This window comes from Neurospora tetraspora (assembly GCF_033439725.1).
Source record: "Neurospora tetraspora strain CBS 560.94 chromosome Unknown B0H65scaffold_1, whole genome shotgun sequence".
Classification (NCBI taxonomy): domain Eukaryota; kingdom Fungi; phylum Ascomycota; class Sordariomycetes; order Sordariales; family Sordariaceae; genus Neurospora; species Neurospora tetraspora.
The window spans coordinates 2,164,391-2,182,608 of NW_026944383.1; the positions used below are offsets into that span (position 1 = coordinate 2,164,391).

Consider the following 18,218-nt stretch of genomic DNA (forward strand, 5'->3'; position numbering starts at 1 on the left):
CACAACAACTGGGCGAACTTCACTCGCCCTTTTTAGGTGAATCAAAACGGTGATTCGCACCACCAAACTAAATGGGTGATATTTGGAAGCTGATAAAGAAGTAAGTTAAAGAATTATTGGGTGATGTTAGGAAAATAATTAGTCTAGAGGATGAATACAGTGAGTGGGAGGTGGGAGGACAATGGAAGTGGGAGAAGGGGGATGGATGATGGCGAAGGTATCGGAAAAAGAGAAAGCTGAATGGAAATATAGGCACTACATTGCAATCAGATCTTGAACAATCACAGGGATTGTAGTATAGTGGTCAGTACTTCTCGTTGTGGTCGATTCGACATACAACGAATCCGAGAGGACCCCGGTTCGATTCCGGGCAATCCCATCTTTTTTTCGCTTTTTTCTTTTCGTGTTTGTTGTCCCCGTGCCTTCTTCTGTTTATCTTTTCTCTTTTCTGGCGTTTTTTTTTTTTTTCTTTTTTTTTTTTTGGTCATGAGATCGTTCTAAGATGAGAAAAACTGATGTTCGGAAGTCTGGAGAAGAGAACGGCGGTGATGGTGGTCGTAGTAAGTGCTATCCGTTGTGATCCAAATGAATGCAACGGAATGACAGCGATGACTAGGTATGGACGCACAAGAGGCTGAAGGAAAAAAAAAAAGTCAACATCAGGATCATATCGGCAGTGGACTCTCGTAAACACCACTCACAAAGTCACAAAGAATACTGTAGGTACATAAGACGGATCGATCATAGACAGCATACATGTTCTCGTTGTCAAACGGTACCATAACATTACACCACCGCCAACCTATCTATCCACAAGACCATTCTATCTCTTATGCTTGTAACTAAGAGTTAGGTATAATATATACATACGATAGTACATTTGGCAGGAGTTTGTCCAAACCTGCTTTGGTATGTTATACAATGCTTTTGCGCACTTCTCTCTTCTCCCATCCTTTTGAAGCGCGCGCCTCCCTCCCAAGGTAACCCCTATGTAGTATATAGTCGAAGAATAAGATAAAAATGGTATAAAGTCCTCTTGGACAAGAAGGGAAATAGCAGCCCCAAAATGCTATGCAATCAGAATCCAAAAATAATGCTTGCTTCTTCCCTTCCCCCCCAAAAACCGCGATATCTCAAAACACCACCCTACCCAACCCCATCTGTATCCCCCTCTCCCATCCTTCCCTCAGCTTTCTATAGTCATAGCCATGGTCACCTTTATACCTTATCTTCTGCCTTACTGCTGCTGCTGTTCCTTTCTTATCACAAACAAGTTCAGTCTCCTAAGCCCTGACCTCCGTAGCGCCCGCAAAGCTCTTGAACCGCTCTTCAAAAACCTTGACCCTCTCCTCCTCCATCATCTTCTGCAGCTTCCTGGTCTGGCGAACCGCCTCCTCGCGCTCCTCCTGGAGAGTCATGACCTCGATCTGGGCCATGTTCATACGGCTGACGACTTCCTGCATTTCCGAGTCGGCAGCCATCAGGGCGCCTTCGAGCTGGGCAACGCGGGCCTTGAGGATGGTCACATCCTCGGCCATGTTACCCTCGGCTGCAGCCGACGAAAGGACTCCAGAAGCCCGCGGCCGGAGGTAGGTCGAGGCATGCGAACTAGAATAGAAGGAAGAAGATGATGAAAGTAAAAAAGGGCTCGACATGCGAGTGGTACGGGGTGTGGCATCGCTCTTGCTCGCCAGGCTCATACTAAACATGGGGCTGAGGGGGGACTTGGGCGGGAACGAACGCGGGGGAAGACCACGCATGGCGGCCGCCGAGCCCGCGGGCTCGCGGAGACGCAGGAGGTGGATGTTATGACTTTCCTTAAGCGTCTGCAGCTCTTCCTCGTGACGGTTCACGCGCTCTTCAGCGTTGGTTTGCGCGGCAATCACCTGTTCCTCGAGCTCCCTTAGGCGCTTTTGGAGACTGGCAATGCGCTCCGTGCTTACGCGCTGGTTAGCCTCACCGCGAGCGACGGTATCGGCCAGCCGGGCGCGGAGTGTAGCGTTGATGGCGAGCTGAACGCGCACCTGCTGTGCGAGTTCCTCGACGCGGCGGGCTGAGTCAGACAATTGCTCAGCTAGAGTGAGCTCGGCGTCAATGTGTTGCTTTTCCGACTCCCGGAGGGATTCGAGCTCAGCAAGCTGGGCAACGTTGTCCTCGCGAGCCATATCACGCTCCGTCACAACAGTTGAGAGAGAGTGCTCAAGACGAGCAATGGCAAGCTGCATTGCCTCGTTAGAGGCAGTGCTGTCCTCGAGGTCCTTGATACGGACGAGAGCTTCACTGTAGGTGGCTTGCAAGTCTGCATAAGCCCTCTCCAAGGACGCCGAGGACACGGGAACGAGAGCGTCTTCGTTGCTGTAATTGGACATGTAGCTGCTGCGAGCAAAGCCCTCAGGAATGAGAATGTCCTTCTCCCTGAGAAGGCTACGCAAGGAGGTGATTTCCTGCTCGGCACGGTCAAGATTCATCTTGAGGCCACCAAGACCCTTCTCGACCTCCCACTTCTGGTCAATGGCTTCCTCAGCCCGGCGGCGCAGAACGGCAATTTCGTCGCGAAGGGTGGCCACCTCCTTTTCGTATCCACCCCGAGGCGAAGACGAGAGAAGACGGTCACGCTCCTGCTCGAGAAGCTTGATTTTCTTGGCGTTCTCGCGATTCTGGAACTCCTGTCTCTCAAGAAGACTGCGAAGAGCACTGTGCAGTGCGTCGCGCTGTGCCTCAACGTCCTTCAGTCTGTCGGCCAGGACCTCCGTACGGGGCTCAGCCGCCGCAAGATGCTTTGTAGTGTTTGACCGGGCAAGGGACATGGGGCGGCCACCTCTCTTAATAGAGCTGCTATTTGTGCCCGCAACGGAGGTCGAGCGTGAAAGGACCATTGACATGCGGGTTCCTGTTTGTTTGAGTTCATTGTTCTCCGACTTCAAAGTGCGAAGTTCCTGCTCCAACTTGCGCAGCTCGGTGTTCTCAAAACGGAGTGCCTCGAGCTCTTGTTGAAGGTCGTCGATCTCCGCGCTCTCGGTCCTCAGTGACTGAAGTTCGTTCTGCTGGCTGCTGAGCTGAGCATTTGCTGACTTGAGCAGTTGAACCTCCTCGTGCAACTTGCTGCACTCGCTGTGTTCGAGCTTGATGGCGTGAAGCTCTTCCTGTAGCCTTTCGACATCCGAGTTTCCAGACCTCAGTGCTTGGAGCTCTTCTTGCAGCCTATCGCACCCTGTGTGTTCAGCTCGGAACTGCTCAAACTCATCTTGCAGTTTGGCGAAGTCCGTGTTTCCGGACTTCAGGTGTTCGTACTCCTCGCGGTACTTGCCAAGCTCGGCGTTTTCAGCCTTCAAGAGATCGACCTCCTCCTGGATCTTACCAAGCTCCTCGTTTTCCGTCTTGAGAGATTGGACCTCTTGCTGCAGCCTGGTCGCATCATAAGCGAGCTTCTCGTTTTCTGCAACTTCCGTCTCTAAGCCTTCGACACGTGCGCGGAGTTGAGGGACAATTTCGTCGCGTAGGTTGTCTCGCTCGTTCGACGCGTTTTCCAGCTCGCCCTTGACGGCACTGAGGAGATCTTCTAGGTTCTCCCTCGTCTGGCTCTCTTCGGAAAGCCTTCGTCGCAAATCGTCGCATGTGGCTTCGAGCTCCTTGAGCCTGTCACTGGTTTCCTCGTTTTGAACTTTGGCAACATCAATCATCGATGCCCGCTTTGAAAGTTCCTGGATCTGCTCGTCGAGGGCACGGCGCCTAATCCGCTCATCTTGCAGCTTGGTGGTAAGCTCAAGTCTGATTTGCGCTCGTTCCTGCTCCGCTTTGCGCTTGACCAGCGTGATCTCCTCCTTGGCTTGATCATCGTCACTAAATTTTGATGAACTGTGTCCCGAGTCGGAAAAGTAATCGCTTGTTCTTTTCCCAGATGCGTTGGGGTTGCCGTTGTTAACCTGTTCCTGTAGCTTGTCCACCAGGTCCTCCAAGTCCATCTCACGCCGAATGGATGCAGCCAACTCGGCGCCGATGGCTCTCAGTTCGTCCTCCATTTCGTCGATCTGATACTGCGATGTCTCACTGGGCGGTGGTGTTTGTAGGTAGTCTTCGAGCCTCTCGGTTTTCGCATTGGTATGACTAGGTGTCCTGAGCAGGCGTGGGGATTCATCTGCGTGAATTGATCGTCTCAAAGAATAAGGAGACGGGGACGGGATGGGCGAGATGTCTTCTTTGTCCTCCGAGAACTCGGTTGTGGAAGATTGTGGCGTGGTGGCCCAGTTGCCATAGAAGTTGGCGTCCAATTGGGACGAAGCTGGTGATTTTGGCAAAGGTTGCCTAAGATTATTGCTCTCTCCAGGGGTTGCAACGAGCGGAAAGGCCCGTTGTCGATGTTCACTATCTTCTGCTGGCGCAAGATTTAGATGTGGAGGGGGAGACTTTCGAGAAGACAGCGACATGGTACTGGGCTTAACAATGGGATTGCGCCCGTCATGTGTCTCTTGCGAGAAAGTATTAGTCGTCGCGGTGGCGTTGGTATAGGGAGCCGCAACCTCGTCGTTGTGGTCCAATGGCCGAGTGGTCACACCAAGACTGCCGGCGCTTAGATGCCGGTCTGGTGACACTGACAATGGACGCCCTGTCTCAGCCGACGCGATTATCGGGCTCTCCTCCAAAGTCTTTGTGGACTGCAGGTCGCCGGTATTATAGAAATCGGGACCTTGATGTTGTACAGAATGATCGGACACGGTGCTTGTTCTACATGGAAGAGTTGCAGGTCAGTTTATGGATCACCCGCATTTAGCCTGCCTAGACGAGATGACCTGAACCAGACTCTCGGGTATATAAGGACTTACGACCGTTGGTTGTTGCTGTTATACTCGGGATTCGCCGGCAAATCGGAAGCGTGGGCAGCAGAAGGACGAGGAGGATTAAGCGGAGGACCAAACTTGGCGGGGAATTCGTACAGAGTAGGGCTATCCAAAGAACACGATCTCGAGAACCGGGACTCGGGACGGGGCAGATCGCGGATGATGTCAAGATAGTTCCTTCCCGGAGACGAGAAGCGGGTAGCCAAGGGCGAAGCCGAAGATGATAACGGCTTGCGCTTGATGGGGGCCGGGGTGTAAGCGAGGCTTTGGGACCGGCCTTTGCTGGGACTCGGGGTCGGACGTTGGTGGTCGATGGTAGGCAGTGGAGGGAACTGATGGTCCGTCTCCAGTTGGTCCAGTGTTTCCTCTGTTTCGTCTGATGTCGAAGGTCCGAGCCCGTGTGGCGGGAGAAGGGACGGCAGCTGTGGGTATTTGTTTGAGAAACGTGGTGGTGTTCTATCGGACGGCACAGCAGGGGCAGCACCAACAGGCTCGACGACGGCTGAACGTGCAGGAGGCGGGGAGGAATTAAGGAGAGTGGTAGCCTCGTTCGTGTCGAGCTGTGGATGGTGATGTTGTTGTTCCTGGTGTTGTTGTTCTTGGTATTGTTGTTCTTGGTATTGTTGTTGTTGTTGTTGTTGTTGTTGTTGTTGTTGTTGTTGTTGTTGTTGTTGTTGTTCAAGAGCAGGGCCAGAATCGAACCCTCTCTCGTCAGGGGAAGAAGGGACGAAAGTAGCCATAATGGTGGCTGAGGCTAGGGCAGCGGTAGTATATGAAGAAACGAAATGACCTCAAGTCAACTAAGGTAAGGGTGCGATGCTAAGTGTGGTATCTGCTGCAACGTGAACGACGGTAGTGGCGTTTGGTGGTCTAGAGAGGTCGCTAGAGATGGTCTCCTCGGCTGGTCTGGGTAACGGGCCTTGAGGTCGAAATTCGAAACCGAATCTACAACGGGGACCTGATCATCCTCATCATGGGCTTCGATTGGATGTGGTTGATTGGGGACTGGACAATTAATTGCCGGACAGTCAATCACTTCCCTTCTCAACTATAAAAAGGGCTGAAAGGGAAAGGTCGCAGAAAGGGAGAGAGCGAGACGCGGAAGTGAGTGAGACCTTTGACCTGGAAGTGACAACAAGAGAATGACAAGGCTCCGGGGTCTATGGGGTCTGGTGTGTAATCTTTGACGGAAGGAGTGGAGGGAAACAATTTAACAGCAAGCGAGTAAACGAATTGAAAATTGGTTATTGGGACTGGAGGATTTGGCCGATTCAAAAGGGGGCAACTTCCCTCGCTCTTGTTTTCTGAAAACTGAAAACAGTTGACGCCGGCTCTTCCTTCTCTCTTCATTTGGGTCAAGAGGAAGTGGAATTGGAAAGTGGGATGGCGCAACAAACGCCCCAAATGCAACCTCCACTGTGTTGTTTCCCACCTGGCAGTGCCGGCTCCCAGTGGTCCTCCAGCGCTCCTCGGTGGAATCGCCCCCAAAACCGCTTCTTTCCATTGGGCAAGGCCGTTTCGTACCTTGCAGATTGGCCCTGGCAAGAACGCACGACCCTCTCCCTCATCAGTTCTCCAATCACCACGTCTTGTCAGGGGTTTCCATTGTCCATTCAGCCCATTGTCCTTTTATTAATGACCTTGAATGCATCCATTCTTGCAAAGGGGCTGTTTCTTGTTTGTCAGCTCGACTTGTCTTCTGGTTTGTGAGCATTGACAAACCACAAGTTGCGCATTTGCGAATCATATGAGCCATGAACCTCTGAAGAAAACAAAAAAGACCTCGAGAATGAGTTGATGCTGAAGGCAACCAGGGTGACCAAGACAATTTCCCGTAGTGCAAAACGGAATGGCGTCAAAGGCGGGAACTTGTCAAGTCCCGGAAGCGCCCATGCTTTTGTCATGATTAAGATGGGGTAAACCAATAAAAGCATTGGCAGGGGTTTGAAGTTCTAGCCTGAAGATAGGGTCGTCCTTCGTTTTCGGTCTCGTTTTTCTCACTTGTCTCCAATCTTGATGAAAGCCGGCGTGAGCTCATGTTGAACTAGTGTAGTGTACCCAATGGAATTGGACCGTTGACAACTTCCAACCACCGCTGTGCGGCGCTTCTCAAGACATGACGAGAACGGAAAGAAGACATGGCATGCGGTGTTACAACGGGAGCACGGAAGGCACGAGTTCTCCAGCCTTTCATGAGGTAATGAGGACACGAAAGAGTTCCACAAGGCCGTTCCATCCGGCGGCCACCGCGATCTCGGTCACAGCGGCGCGAAGTCGATCTCGCACCATCTGATCGTGATGGTGTGCGTGGAAGCGCCGGCCTCTTTTCCACATGGCCGGCCGGTCATCCGAAAAAGAAAAACCCAACGGGAGTTGTGCGACTTTTTGCGCATCAGGGAAGCGCCCACTTGCGACTATGTAACCCACTACGTATGCATGCAACCGTCCGAAAAGTCATTGTTGACAACAACAAGGAGACAGAGTTTTCTTGCTTCATTGTGTCTTTTGATGATTGTTGTTGACATGGTCTTTAAATGAATTCGGGAGAAGTGACTGCTCAAACCATGAGAGACTACTCCATCAGTTCGTCACTGGATCGGTCTCCGAAACATGTTTCTTTCTCCAGTGAAGGTTCACCAAGCTATATCCTTGTTAACTCATATAGACACCTGATCAGTTCCGAGATATTCGTAACGTTTCGCAATAGTCTTGTCGATTATCAGAGCCAAGAATTGCTCTTTGTTCCCAAGATTCCTGGCCAACCTATCACTTTCGACTTACCCTCAACCGCATAGCTTGAGGGGTTGGACCCCATGTGTTCAACGCTTAACAAGAATCTTCCCCTCAACGTCTCCCCTAGACTTCCTCTTCAACCCCTTCCCACTCTTTTTCATGCTCGTATTTTGGTCCCGTCTTCGTGGATGTAGCCTAGAGTGACTGGAACGTTACTCCCGGGCCGGAGAGTCCGCAATGGTGAATACGCTATGTCGTGATGATTGAAAGAGGTCCCTTCAGAACCCAGTCGGGCGGAGAGATGATCGGTCTTGTCACTTGCGGGTGAAGCCCGTACAGTCAGGTTCAGCAGACCCGACGGCGTGAATATCTTGGATGATCTGACAGGGCGGGTCAAAAACGTCGGTTGAATAGGCATCCGGGAGAAATCATTAGAGGGAAGACTCTTTGCGAGGTACACTTGGATGTGTGTGTTGCTGCCGGCATCTTGACTGTTGAGGGCGTTGAAAATTTGGACATGCTTGCTTATAAGTTGGTCCGCGGCCCAGCTTCGGATAGTCGGGAGGTCGGGGTATGTGGCCTGGGGTGCTAAGAGGTAAATAAATAAGTATCACCGGGGTAATCACCACTTGGAGAATCATCACCATTCACCCCAAACGTGGTAGCGCGAGTAATCAGGCGTCGACTATACCGCTGCGGGAAGAAGCTCTTGAGATTCGTCTTGATTGGCACCAAGTTTCCAGAACTAGGTAGAGGTTACATACTGCCTGGCAGCATTTCCGTGCTTGCTAGCAAGCTTCACCATAGCATATAGCCTCATCGGCTGTACTTGGTAGAATTCGTATGAAGATGAGTTAATGTCTCACGAACCGGCACCGCAACACTTGGTGACGTTTTCGAATCTCGATGCTTGCCCCTGGCCGCAGATAAGGCCCCCCACTTCTCCACTTTGAGGATCACCGTGTAAGATGCTGTGATTGGCCAGCGAACCCCTGAACGCGGGAAGGCTCTCACCTGAAGCTGTCGTTTCTGCCATGGCGTGTTAAGCATTTGCCCCTAAACCCAGGCAAAACACTATCATGGTCAGCGGCGCAACCGCAAGGCAACCCAAACCAGGAAGCACATGAACCAGCTCCCCGTTCTCAACCCTGAATGACAACACTCGATCATATCTCGTTACAAAACGATACTAGCTTCGACATAGCACTTTGATCTACACGCATATCCCGCAACACCTTCTTCTGAGCTTCTCGTCGCTTGACTTTAGTTCCTCCGCTTCCCGGTTCCAGCGGTATCGTCCGATTGTTCGTCACTGTTCCCGTCGGCTATCGTGCAATCCTCGAATCCGATCCAGGATAACATCAAAACAGCTACTCGTCAGGCTCGACCCTTCTCTCTACAGCACACGCACATCTACAAGCACATTACGTTCGACGGGAGACAGCAACCAAGCCCGCCTCTCGCCGATTGCATGCTTCGCGGCTCTAGCTAGCCTCGCTCAATGGTGGCTAGGTCACCGCCCACGCCATACACACCAACCTAGGCCCCGACGAGTTGCGAAGCGCATCGAATGAATGCAACCTCTAAACCCATTCCTCAGCGCTTTCGCCAAGAGCCCTTATCTCGCCCAGTGCTCGCCCCCTCAGCAGCACATTCTCCTTGTCCCGACCACCGATGTCATCCTTGACTCCCGCGACACCGAGACGGGCGCGCCCTTGTCAGCTTCCGTAGCCTCCGACGAGTTCATCGGGAGCCATGTTCTGCGCATCCTTCCGCCCAAGGGGGGGCCTGGCGCCGGAGCCAAGGAACCTGCCCAGAATCTTCGTGAAATGAAGGGCAAACCCAAGCTGTACAGCACCATCAATGGCAGGACCATTGTCATCAAGGACAACTATGTCTACAGCAACAAGGGTACCGAGCGCCTCCCACAAGATTTTAGAAAAGCTGTGAATATGTCGCTAACTATTCTCGGTAATAACAGGATTCAGAGCCTTGGCCCAAGCCAACCTTCTTCACGACGCCCTTTGGTACCCTGATACTCTCGAGCTCAAGCAGTTTCTGGTCTACTTCATATCGCGCCCGCTGGTCGGATCATGGGAAGAAGTCAACATCACCCCGGCTCTATTGCCGCCCGATCCGAGCACCCGACCCAAACCTATAGCAGCTGTGTCGGACGCACCCAAAAAGAAGGACATCAGGAGCTTCCACGAACTCCTCAATCACTTCCCCGCCATTGCAAGGCAGATGCAAAACGGTCTCGAGAAGCTGTTCCGCGAATTCACCCTTGTAGTCGAACGACCGCTACCGCCACCTCCTTCCGCCACCGTCATCCCTGACCCAGAACCCATCAATGGCCCCATTACACACGCGGTTCGAAACGTACGATCGAACAGTACGGGAAGTATCAGCTTCACGAGGAATCCAGACTTGACCGAGAGCATATACAGCCAGGATGATGAGGACATCATGAGGGTGGCATTGGAGACCGCTGTAACATCAGCCATTGACCTTTTCCAAAATGTCGATAAGCAACAATTGTCTCTGCTGGGCGCAACTACCGACTTGACTGGGCCGGTTGTCGAACGTATGATTGAACGTTATGTGACGGAAAACGTACACTACATGTTGTTCCCCCGCTTGACGACGCTTCGACGGCCGGATGATCTCGAGCTGGAGGCCAAGATTCGACAGATGGACAACATTGATATCTCCCAGCTGGGAATTGTTATGGACGGTGGGTCGCGAGCAAAGCGCCATCTCATCTCGAGACTGGGGCGTGCGGTGGATGAGTTCCGAAAAATGACAAACGCTAGCTGTCCTCAGGAGATGATGGAAATTCTTCTTTCGACTGCCAAGGCAGCAACGCAGCTCGCCCTACCCGAGCCTCCACAAACGTCGGGACCGGCTTCGGAGAAGCCCATTCTGACCATCAACGCCGATACTCTAGTGTCTCTGCTGTTGTACGTTGTCATCAAAGCTCAGATCAAGCATCTCCAGGCGCGTCTGAGCTATATTCGACACTTCATCTTCATTGATGATGTTGATAGTGGCGAGATCGGCTATGCGCTCAGCACCTTCGAGGCTGTTTTGGCCTATCTTGACCGTGAGTCCGGCGGGCTACGGAGAGCTAGTCGTCGGAACAGAGCCCTTTGGGACGCGGTATCAAAAGGCGACATGGTCGAGCTAAAGAAGATTATGGAACCAGAAACATATGCCAGCGATGACGCTCATTATGCAGTTGAATCTCGGCCCTCTTCACGCAGGGCATCGGGAAACGACTGGAATTTTGCAAATGGGGGTTCAAGTCTGTCTTCAACGACCTTCTCTGTATCCGAGCGTTTCTCTGAAGGTTCTGGTCTCAGTCATGTATTTCCATTCCAGGACGGAGCAACTGACGATATCGATATCGATCCTTTCGAGGCCGAACCATTGCCTCTGCCAAAGAAAGTCAAAAGGGTATCAATGGACACTCGAAGTTTGTCAATGTCGAGTAGCTCGGAAATCTCGTTCAGATCTAGGTCAGCAAGCATCGCCACGGCATGGACGGGTGGAGTTGAAGGCGACACTAGTATTGAACGCCTCGCCCAGACCACAGATGCACTTGGGGAGTCAGTACCAATGATGGCCATCCAAAACGGTCGTGTTGAGGTCTTGGAGTACCTCTTGTCACTGAGCCAGTACTTTCCTGCCCATGTCCTGCTGGAAGATCAAAACAACGCCGGCACAACCTTGATGAGCGCTGCTGTCCAGTTAGGTGAAGCCAAAGTCATCAACATGCTGCTGAACTTGTTCCTCGAGTCAACGCCGCGCGATCAACTTGCAGAATATCTCGCCATACAAGATACATGGGGTCGTAGTGCTGCGCATTACCTCTTTCACGCACCCTTTCTAATAAAGCTCATAGGCGAAATGCTACCCTGGCGGCAGAAGGACAAAAACGGACAAACGCCGTTATTCGCATTATGTCGGTCGTATGATCATGCCAACTACTCTATCATGGTGGAGGAAGGCCTTGATTTTGCTACGAGAACTCAGGGTGATGGTCAACCTCTGCATCTGGATGATCATGTTGATGCCAAGGGCAACACCCTTCTCCATATCATCAACGACCCGAAGCTGGCTTTACGAATCCTGCAACATTGCGATGTTGACGTCAATGCAACAAACGAAAAGAGGTTTACCCCCTTGATGTTGGCCAGCAAGTATGGACGTTTTGATATGGTGCGGGTACTCTTCGGAGATCCTCGCGTCGATGTTGCGGCCAGGGAGCTTCGAGGCTTGACAGCCGTAGAACTGGCCAAAGATGACGAAGTCCGCAACAAGATCGACGACCTCACCTTGTTCTCGCTCATACCAGGCTCCGACTCGCGCACAACGGGTGTGGTACGATCCTACTTCGTGGAGGATACGTCCATCCGCTTTGTCTTGAAGTCGGGGGCACCGGTCGATCGGTATAGCTATGCCGTGACGACGTGCCGTCGATCTTTGACAGATTTTGAGCACCTTGTTAAGTTGCTAGAGATAGAGAACCCTTCATCATGGATACCGTCTCTGTCGGATGTGCGGTCGCCGACACAGATTCTCTCCAGACCAAGCCGAGCGGTGCTCAAGGATCTCCAGATTCGGATGGATTGGTTCTTGCGGGTGCTCCTGGCGCATCCTACGTTTGCTACTCACGAGATGCTTTGGGAGTTCTTCCTGGTGCCTGACTTGCAGCTTGACATGATGGCCGAACGGAGTAGGCTCAAAGCGGAAGCGCTAACGGAGAAAATCCACGACGAGATGGAGCCTGTCATAGACCTAAGGGAGGTTGAGCAGTTTGTCGACCACGCTCGTGATATCGTCAGGAGCGTGCACTTTTCTACGAGGAGCGTGGCCCGGAGGGCGAACGTGGTTGGGAATGTTGCCATGGGTAAGTTATATATTATATCACCATTTCATAGTCCTCTCCACCCGAAGGAAGCCCTTACTAATAATGCCACCCCAACCAGATCTCTACGACGCCTCCCAACTCCTCCACCGCGCTCTCACCACCTTCCCCTTCCTCCCGCCCTCCCACCTAACCGCCATGGAACTCTACGTCCGCGCCCTCGCCCCGCCCCAAAACTCGCCAACAAACCTCTTCTTCAACGCCTTCCTGACCCTCTACTCCAACGTCGAAGCCATCCTCCGCGCCCTCGCCAAACCGCCGCGAACCATCGCTAAGATCGTCTCCATTCGCCGCGAGGCCGAGCGCAACTACAACTCGCTCAACCGGTCGTCGCGTTGGCCGCTCGGTCTCCTGGACGAGACAAGACAGCGGATGAACGAGGAGAGAGAGGAAAAGGCCAAGAACGCGGAGCGCGAGGCCGAGATGCTCGGAAGAGAGCTAAGGTACGCGCAGCAGACGGTGGCGGGCGAGCTGGCGGGGTGGAGGGATATGCATGAGAAGATGGGACGAAGGGCGATTAGGGAGTTGGCGAGGGGGATGCTGACATTGGAGAGGGGGAGGATGGAGGGGCTGAAGAGGGCGTTGAGGAAGGTGAAGGGGGTTGACGCGGGGGATTTGTCGGGTTTAAGGGAGAGTGTTGTTGTTGTTGATGGGAATGGTGTTGCTGGGGGGAGTAGTAGTGGTGGTCACGGTGGGAACAATGGATACGGAAATGGGAATGGAAATGGAAACGGGAGAGGTGTACCCGGTAAAGGAGTTCCTGTCGGTGTTGGAAAAGCCCCGGCGACGATAGCTGCCAGTACGGTGGTTGCGACGGGGAGACCGGTCGATGGGGACGAGAGCTTGATTCTTTCTGGTGTAAACGGCGGGACTGGGACACAATCAGACGCTGCCGGAGGTCCTTCTACTTCTACCTTAGCACCTTAGATAAAGTGGTGTAGAGACTTCAGCACCGCGGTAGTGGAAAATGGCGTTGAGGGGCATTTCCAATCTCATCATGTTGGCTATGAAACATGTTTTCTTTCTTTCCATGATTCAAGGTGTGTTTTTCAAATGTCTTCCAGCCAAAAAGAAGAAAGGTATATCATATCCGCCGACAAGCAAGAAGCAACCAAAACCAAATATTGCGCTTTTACCTAGGAACTAAAGGGTATCTATCACCTCTATCAACAAATGTGGAAACGCCCCAAGTAACCAACTCCAAACCCCCGAAAAGTAGGTGTACCAATCCTTGCCCACACCGCAGTCCTCACTGAGGCATTGGAACTATGGTACTCAAGAGAAAACCATCTCTCCCAAGCCCCTCTCTTTCATGGCTTCTTGCACAGAAGCCTTGATTACCTCTACCGCCTCTGGCCAGGTATATTTCACTTTGGCTGTCATCTTGCCTTTCTTCTTCTCACTTATCGTTTCTCCTGTCTCATCGTCACCGTCAACACCACCTCGATTATTCCCCTCTTCCACTCCGTCCACTCCATCTACTCCGTCCACCCCATCCCTATTCCCATCTCCCTCTCCCTCCCCCTCTCCCCCACCCTCAACGCACCACTCCAACCACTTAACCAACCCCCTAACCTTCTCCATATCCCTCTCCAACGTAACCACCTTGAATAGATACTCCTCCAACACCTCCATGTCAACCTTACTCGGCCCCCCCTGCTCCCCTTCCGTCGACACGTACCACGACCGAATCATCCTCCTCACCGCCGCCGTGTCCGTGACCTTCATCTGCCCCCCACCCGCAGGCAAGTCCGCGGATTTGAAGGTCGCTTTGGAAGGGGGACCGGGCCAGTGGATCCGCCGTGGGTCGCGGTTCGTGCGGCCCCAGTTTGGTGGGGGGCCGAAGAGAGGGTGGTGGTGACGGCCGGCGGGGGGTGGTGGTGGGAATTGCCGGTCATCGTGGATTATTGAATTTGGGTTCTGGTTGTTGGGGAACTGGAGCTGAGGGTTGTTGTTGTTGTTGTTGTTATTGTTGTTGTTGTTGTTGTTGTTGTTGTTGTTGTTGTTGTTGTTGTTGTTGTTGTTGTTGTTGTTGTTGTTGTTGTTGTTGTTGTTGTTGTTGTTGTTGTTGTTGTTGTTGTTGTTGTTGTTGTTGTTTCCGGCCTGTCCTCGTCGGAGGAGGAGGTAATGCTTGGCTGATTCAACGTCTACCGCGATCAGATTGACATGTCGACTATGATGCTCTTGCTGCTCCCGAGCATGAGCAGCAGCTGCCTCTTGAGCCTGCCGCTCAAGCTGCCGGCGTTGGCGGGCGTGGTCTTCGATTACCTCGCGCCGGACGTCTTCAGGGAGTTCGGACAGGAAGTCGGGGTCTAGTGGAGGAAGGTCGATTTCAACCGAAGGTTGTCGGGAATAATCGCCGGGACCCTGACCCTGACCCTGACCCTGACCCTGACCCTGACCCTGGTTTGGTGGGCGGGCTGCAGTGATTAGGGACGCTTGGCGGAGACCGGCTTTGAGGTCACGCTCCTTCTCCTTGAGATAAGCTGGAGGACGACCGCGGCTGCGCTTGGTGGGCGTGCGGAGACGGTCGACGGGGCGGTTGATGATTCGGTCTTTGCGGGGAGATTGCGGGAGAAGGGTTTGCCCACCACCGCCGCCACCTCCCCCTTGAGGCTGTGGCTGGCGGCTTGGACCTGCTTGTGCTGCTGTGTTGCGGCGGTAGGAAGCGAGGACTTCGGCTTGCATTTCTGGCGGGAGAGCGTTGAACACTTCAAGGTCAATGTCGGGTGGGATTTCTGCATGGTTTGGAAGGGCTTTCCTGCTGACCGGTTGAGGAGGCTTGGAATCTGTGCGTCTGTTGGGTTGTGCCTTCATTTGGTCTAGTATCTTGGACCGAATTTCCTCTGGCAACTCAGCCAACACAGATGGGTCGAGCTGAGAAGGCATGATAAACTGAGTTCCTCTGACGTTGAGCGGCGTCTTGGCCTTCTCATCTGCCTCGCCAGCCCTTGCGAGATGCAATGCTGGGTGGCCCTTCGGTTTTCGAGGTGTGAGGGGGTCAGCGGTGATAGGATCCTTCTCGTCATGTGCCGAAGACCTATGTTTTCCCGGACTCTGAGGCTCATCATCATCAATGGCCTCAGCCTTCCGCTTCTTCGCCGAGGATATCGCTGCTGCACCAAAACTCAATTTCTTTTGGCTTCCCTGTGGTGCAGCAGACGGCTTTAGGGGTTCCAGCTTGGTCATCTGGACCCCCAACCCACGAAGGTCACCCGGGCTGAACTTGTACGAGCGCAGAATTGCAACGGCTTCCTTTCCGATCACCTCTCCACTGTTGGTCGCAACGCCAAAGGACACGCTCTTGTTGAAGGTATCACATTTGCCGTGACCGAGATGTTTTGGTGGGTCAAGAGGAGCATCAGCCGCTCGTCTCATGATCTTCATGGTCAGATGCTTCCCCTTGACGCCCTCATTCAATAACCGACGCTCCAGTTCCTGTGACAGGTTCCTCACGAACTCCTCTGCCTCCTCTTGGTTGATGAAGCGGATGCCCCAGTTTACATCGGCCGACACTGACTTTCGGATCGGTTGCTCCCCAACTTCAGCCCTGTCAATACCCCGCGAGTACTCCCACAGCTTTTCTCCTGTTTTCGGGCCTAATGCCGAGACGAGTTTCTCCTTGCTGATCTGCCGTATGTCTTTGACGAACTTGATGCCAAGCTCTTCGAGTTTTGCACCAATACTGTACGCAACGCCTGGTAGGTCCTCCATCTTGAGCTCGCCGAGGAAATCCAACACTTCTTCCGGCTTGATTTGGTATTGTCCAGCAGGCTTGGCTTTGCGAAGGGCAACCTTGGCCAGCAAGATGTTAGCACCGATGCCAACAGAAACATGACAATCCGTCTTCTCCTTGATGCGTTCCCGAAGCTTCAAAGCCATCTGATCTACTTTCTTCTGTTCCCTCCAGACGCTTCCTTCGCTGATGCCAACGCCCTTGGACCCAGCTTCGGCCATGACGATGTCAGTGACATCGATGAGTGCCTCGTCGATACTGACACTCTGAACGACCCCGCCAATTTCGAGGATAGCATCGTAAAACTGCCGACTGGCTTCCTCGTATCCAGGAAAATCATAAGGTAAGATCTTCAGATCTGGACAGAGCTCCAGGGCGCGCTTCATCCACATGCCGTTCTTGACTCCAAACTTTCGGGCTGGGTAGTTACAAGAGGCGATTTCAGAACCGCTTCCATTACCATGAGCTACCACAGCTGGCTTGTCATGGTACTCTGGCGCCTTCTTCAGGGAGACAGCACAGAAGAAACTGTCAAAATCGACATGCATGATGTACCGGCGAGAACCAGCAGGCCGCTTGGCCGACTTCTTGGCTGGACCCTTTTCGGCGGCTAGGCTCTGCATCCGGGACTTTAGCTGTGCCTTCCATGTGGACAGGTGGTGCAGACGACTTTCGGAGTAGTACTGCTTGAGAAAGTCGGGATTTGCGGTCGAAGCCTTTCTCATCTTGGGATCTGCAAGTAGTCTGGCGTTGTGCTCTTCCGAGGTCATCGGTTTTGCTGGCTGCATTTCCTCATGCTTTTCTGTCTCTGCACTTGCTGGCTCTGCATTTTCTGGTTCGGCAATATCTGGAGTAGCAGGTCGGGCTTCTGGAGAAGCTTCATAAGGAGCTCGGTACGGAGGAGTGTCGGGTCGCTGGTTTGAAGGTGCATCAGGCTCAGCGGGAGCAAGAGGCTCTGACTTGGATGAAGCTGGCGCTTGCAAAAGATCGACGCTCATATCATCCTCGAAGTCCTCGATATTATCGTTTACTGTTGCTGAGGGAGATTTGAAGGGAGTCTTTGGCTGTGCCGGACTGCTGAACTTCTTCAACTGGCTGGTGTAAAAGCTGTTATCCGTCTGTTCACGATACCGCTGAGGAGTCTGCTGCCGCGGTTGACTACTCAGCATCTTTCCAGCATCAAACTTGATGGTTCGCTGTCTTGGCCCCTCTTCAATAACCCGGTAATCGGTCCATGGCAACATCCTTCCTGCCGCAACAGAATCCACCACCCAAGCCGGCTTGACCACTCGGTAGTTGGCCAAATCTACAACCTTCTTTGGCGGCATAGACGAGGCAATGATGTGCGTCGCCATCGTCTTTCCACTGAGATACTGGAGCCAGCCAGCGCCATGTTGGACCAGCATATCGTGTAGGTCGTTGGTTGAAGGCTGGACGTACCCAACAACGTGGACGACAACTCCTTTGAAGAACTGAGGTTTGTCTTTGGCAGAAGAGCGCAACTGGGCGTCGCGGTTCTGGAGCTTGATCTGTTTGTTCTGGAAGTAGTCGGCGAACCCTCCAAAGCGGCTGCCCCCGTACTCGTCGCCGCCTTCATCGGTGAAGGCATGGTTGTCGATGTTCTTCCGTACAGAAGCCGAGTTCTTGTCGAGAAGATTATTTCCAACCATGGTGGTGATTGAGATCCTTTACACTGATATCCAAATATCCAATTCATGGGATGGAGATAATGCCCAAAATGGCCATGACATCATTCATGAATCGTCGTCGGGCATCCCGCCTGTTTCGTGTGCTGTTCAGCGAAAGTCGTGAGAAGTCATCTCGATATTGAGAGAAGAGAGAAAGTAATTTTGAAAGATGGTATATAACACACAGCTAGGAATTGAGTGAGAGTGGCAACTCAACGTTGGGTGCCTTCCATATTCGGTGGACGTGACTGGAACGCGACGAGCCGCGGCCGGCTTTGATGCGAGGTCCCGTGACT

The 18,218-nt window shown here is 52.8% G+C and overlaps 3 protein-coding genes and 1 non-coding gene across 4 annotated transcripts; 2 read left to right on the top strand and 2 right to left on the bottom strand.

Annotated features, from left to right (window-relative positions):
- The first annotated feature begins 286 nt into the window (after positions 1 to 286).
- On the top strand, positions 287 to 379 carry B0H65DRAFT_t8. Its single transcript has one exon. It is a non-coding gene; the product is annotated as a tRNA-His (tRNA).
- Positions 380 to 1,283: 904 nt separating this feature from the next.
- On the bottom strand, positions 1,284 to 5,575 carry B0H65DRAFT_543940 (uncharacterized protein; the record flags this gene model as incomplete). Its single annotated transcript, XM_062829257.1, has 2 exons — positions 1,284 to 4,722; positions 4,821 to 5,575. The coding sequence occupies 2 exons, from the start codon at positions 5,573 to 5,575 to the stop codon at positions 1,284 to 1,286; spliced, it is 4,194 nt and encodes a 1,397-aa protein (XP_062686006.1).
- Positions 5,576 to 9,142: 3,567 nt separating this feature from the next.
- Positions 9,143 to 13,425, top strand: B0H65DRAFT_416506 (uncharacterized protein; the record flags this gene model as incomplete). The annotated part of the gene is made up of 3 exons (XM_062824042.1): positions 9,143 to 9,479; positions 9,550 to 12,480; positions 12,560 to 13,425. 3 exons carry the CDS (start codon positions 9,143 to 9,145, stop codon positions 13,423 to 13,425), a joined length of 4,134 nt encoding a protein of 1,377 aa, XP_062686007.1.
- A 370-nt stretch (positions 13,426 to 13,795) lies between these two features.
- On the bottom strand, positions 13,796 to 18,185 carry B0H65DRAFT_19448 (uncharacterized protein). The gene is made up of 2 exons (XM_062821692.1): positions 14,066 to 18,185; positions 13,796 to 13,979 (listed from the first exon to the last, which is right to left on the bottom strand). The coding sequence occupies exons 1-2, from the start codon at positions 17,902 to 17,904 to the stop codon at positions 13,946 to 13,948; spliced, it is 3,873 nt and encodes a 1,290-aa protein (XP_062686008.1). The 5' UTR covers positions 17,905 to 18,185; the 3' UTR covers positions 13,796 to 13,945.
- Between the last annotated feature and the right edge of the window lie 33 nt (positions 18,186 to 18,218).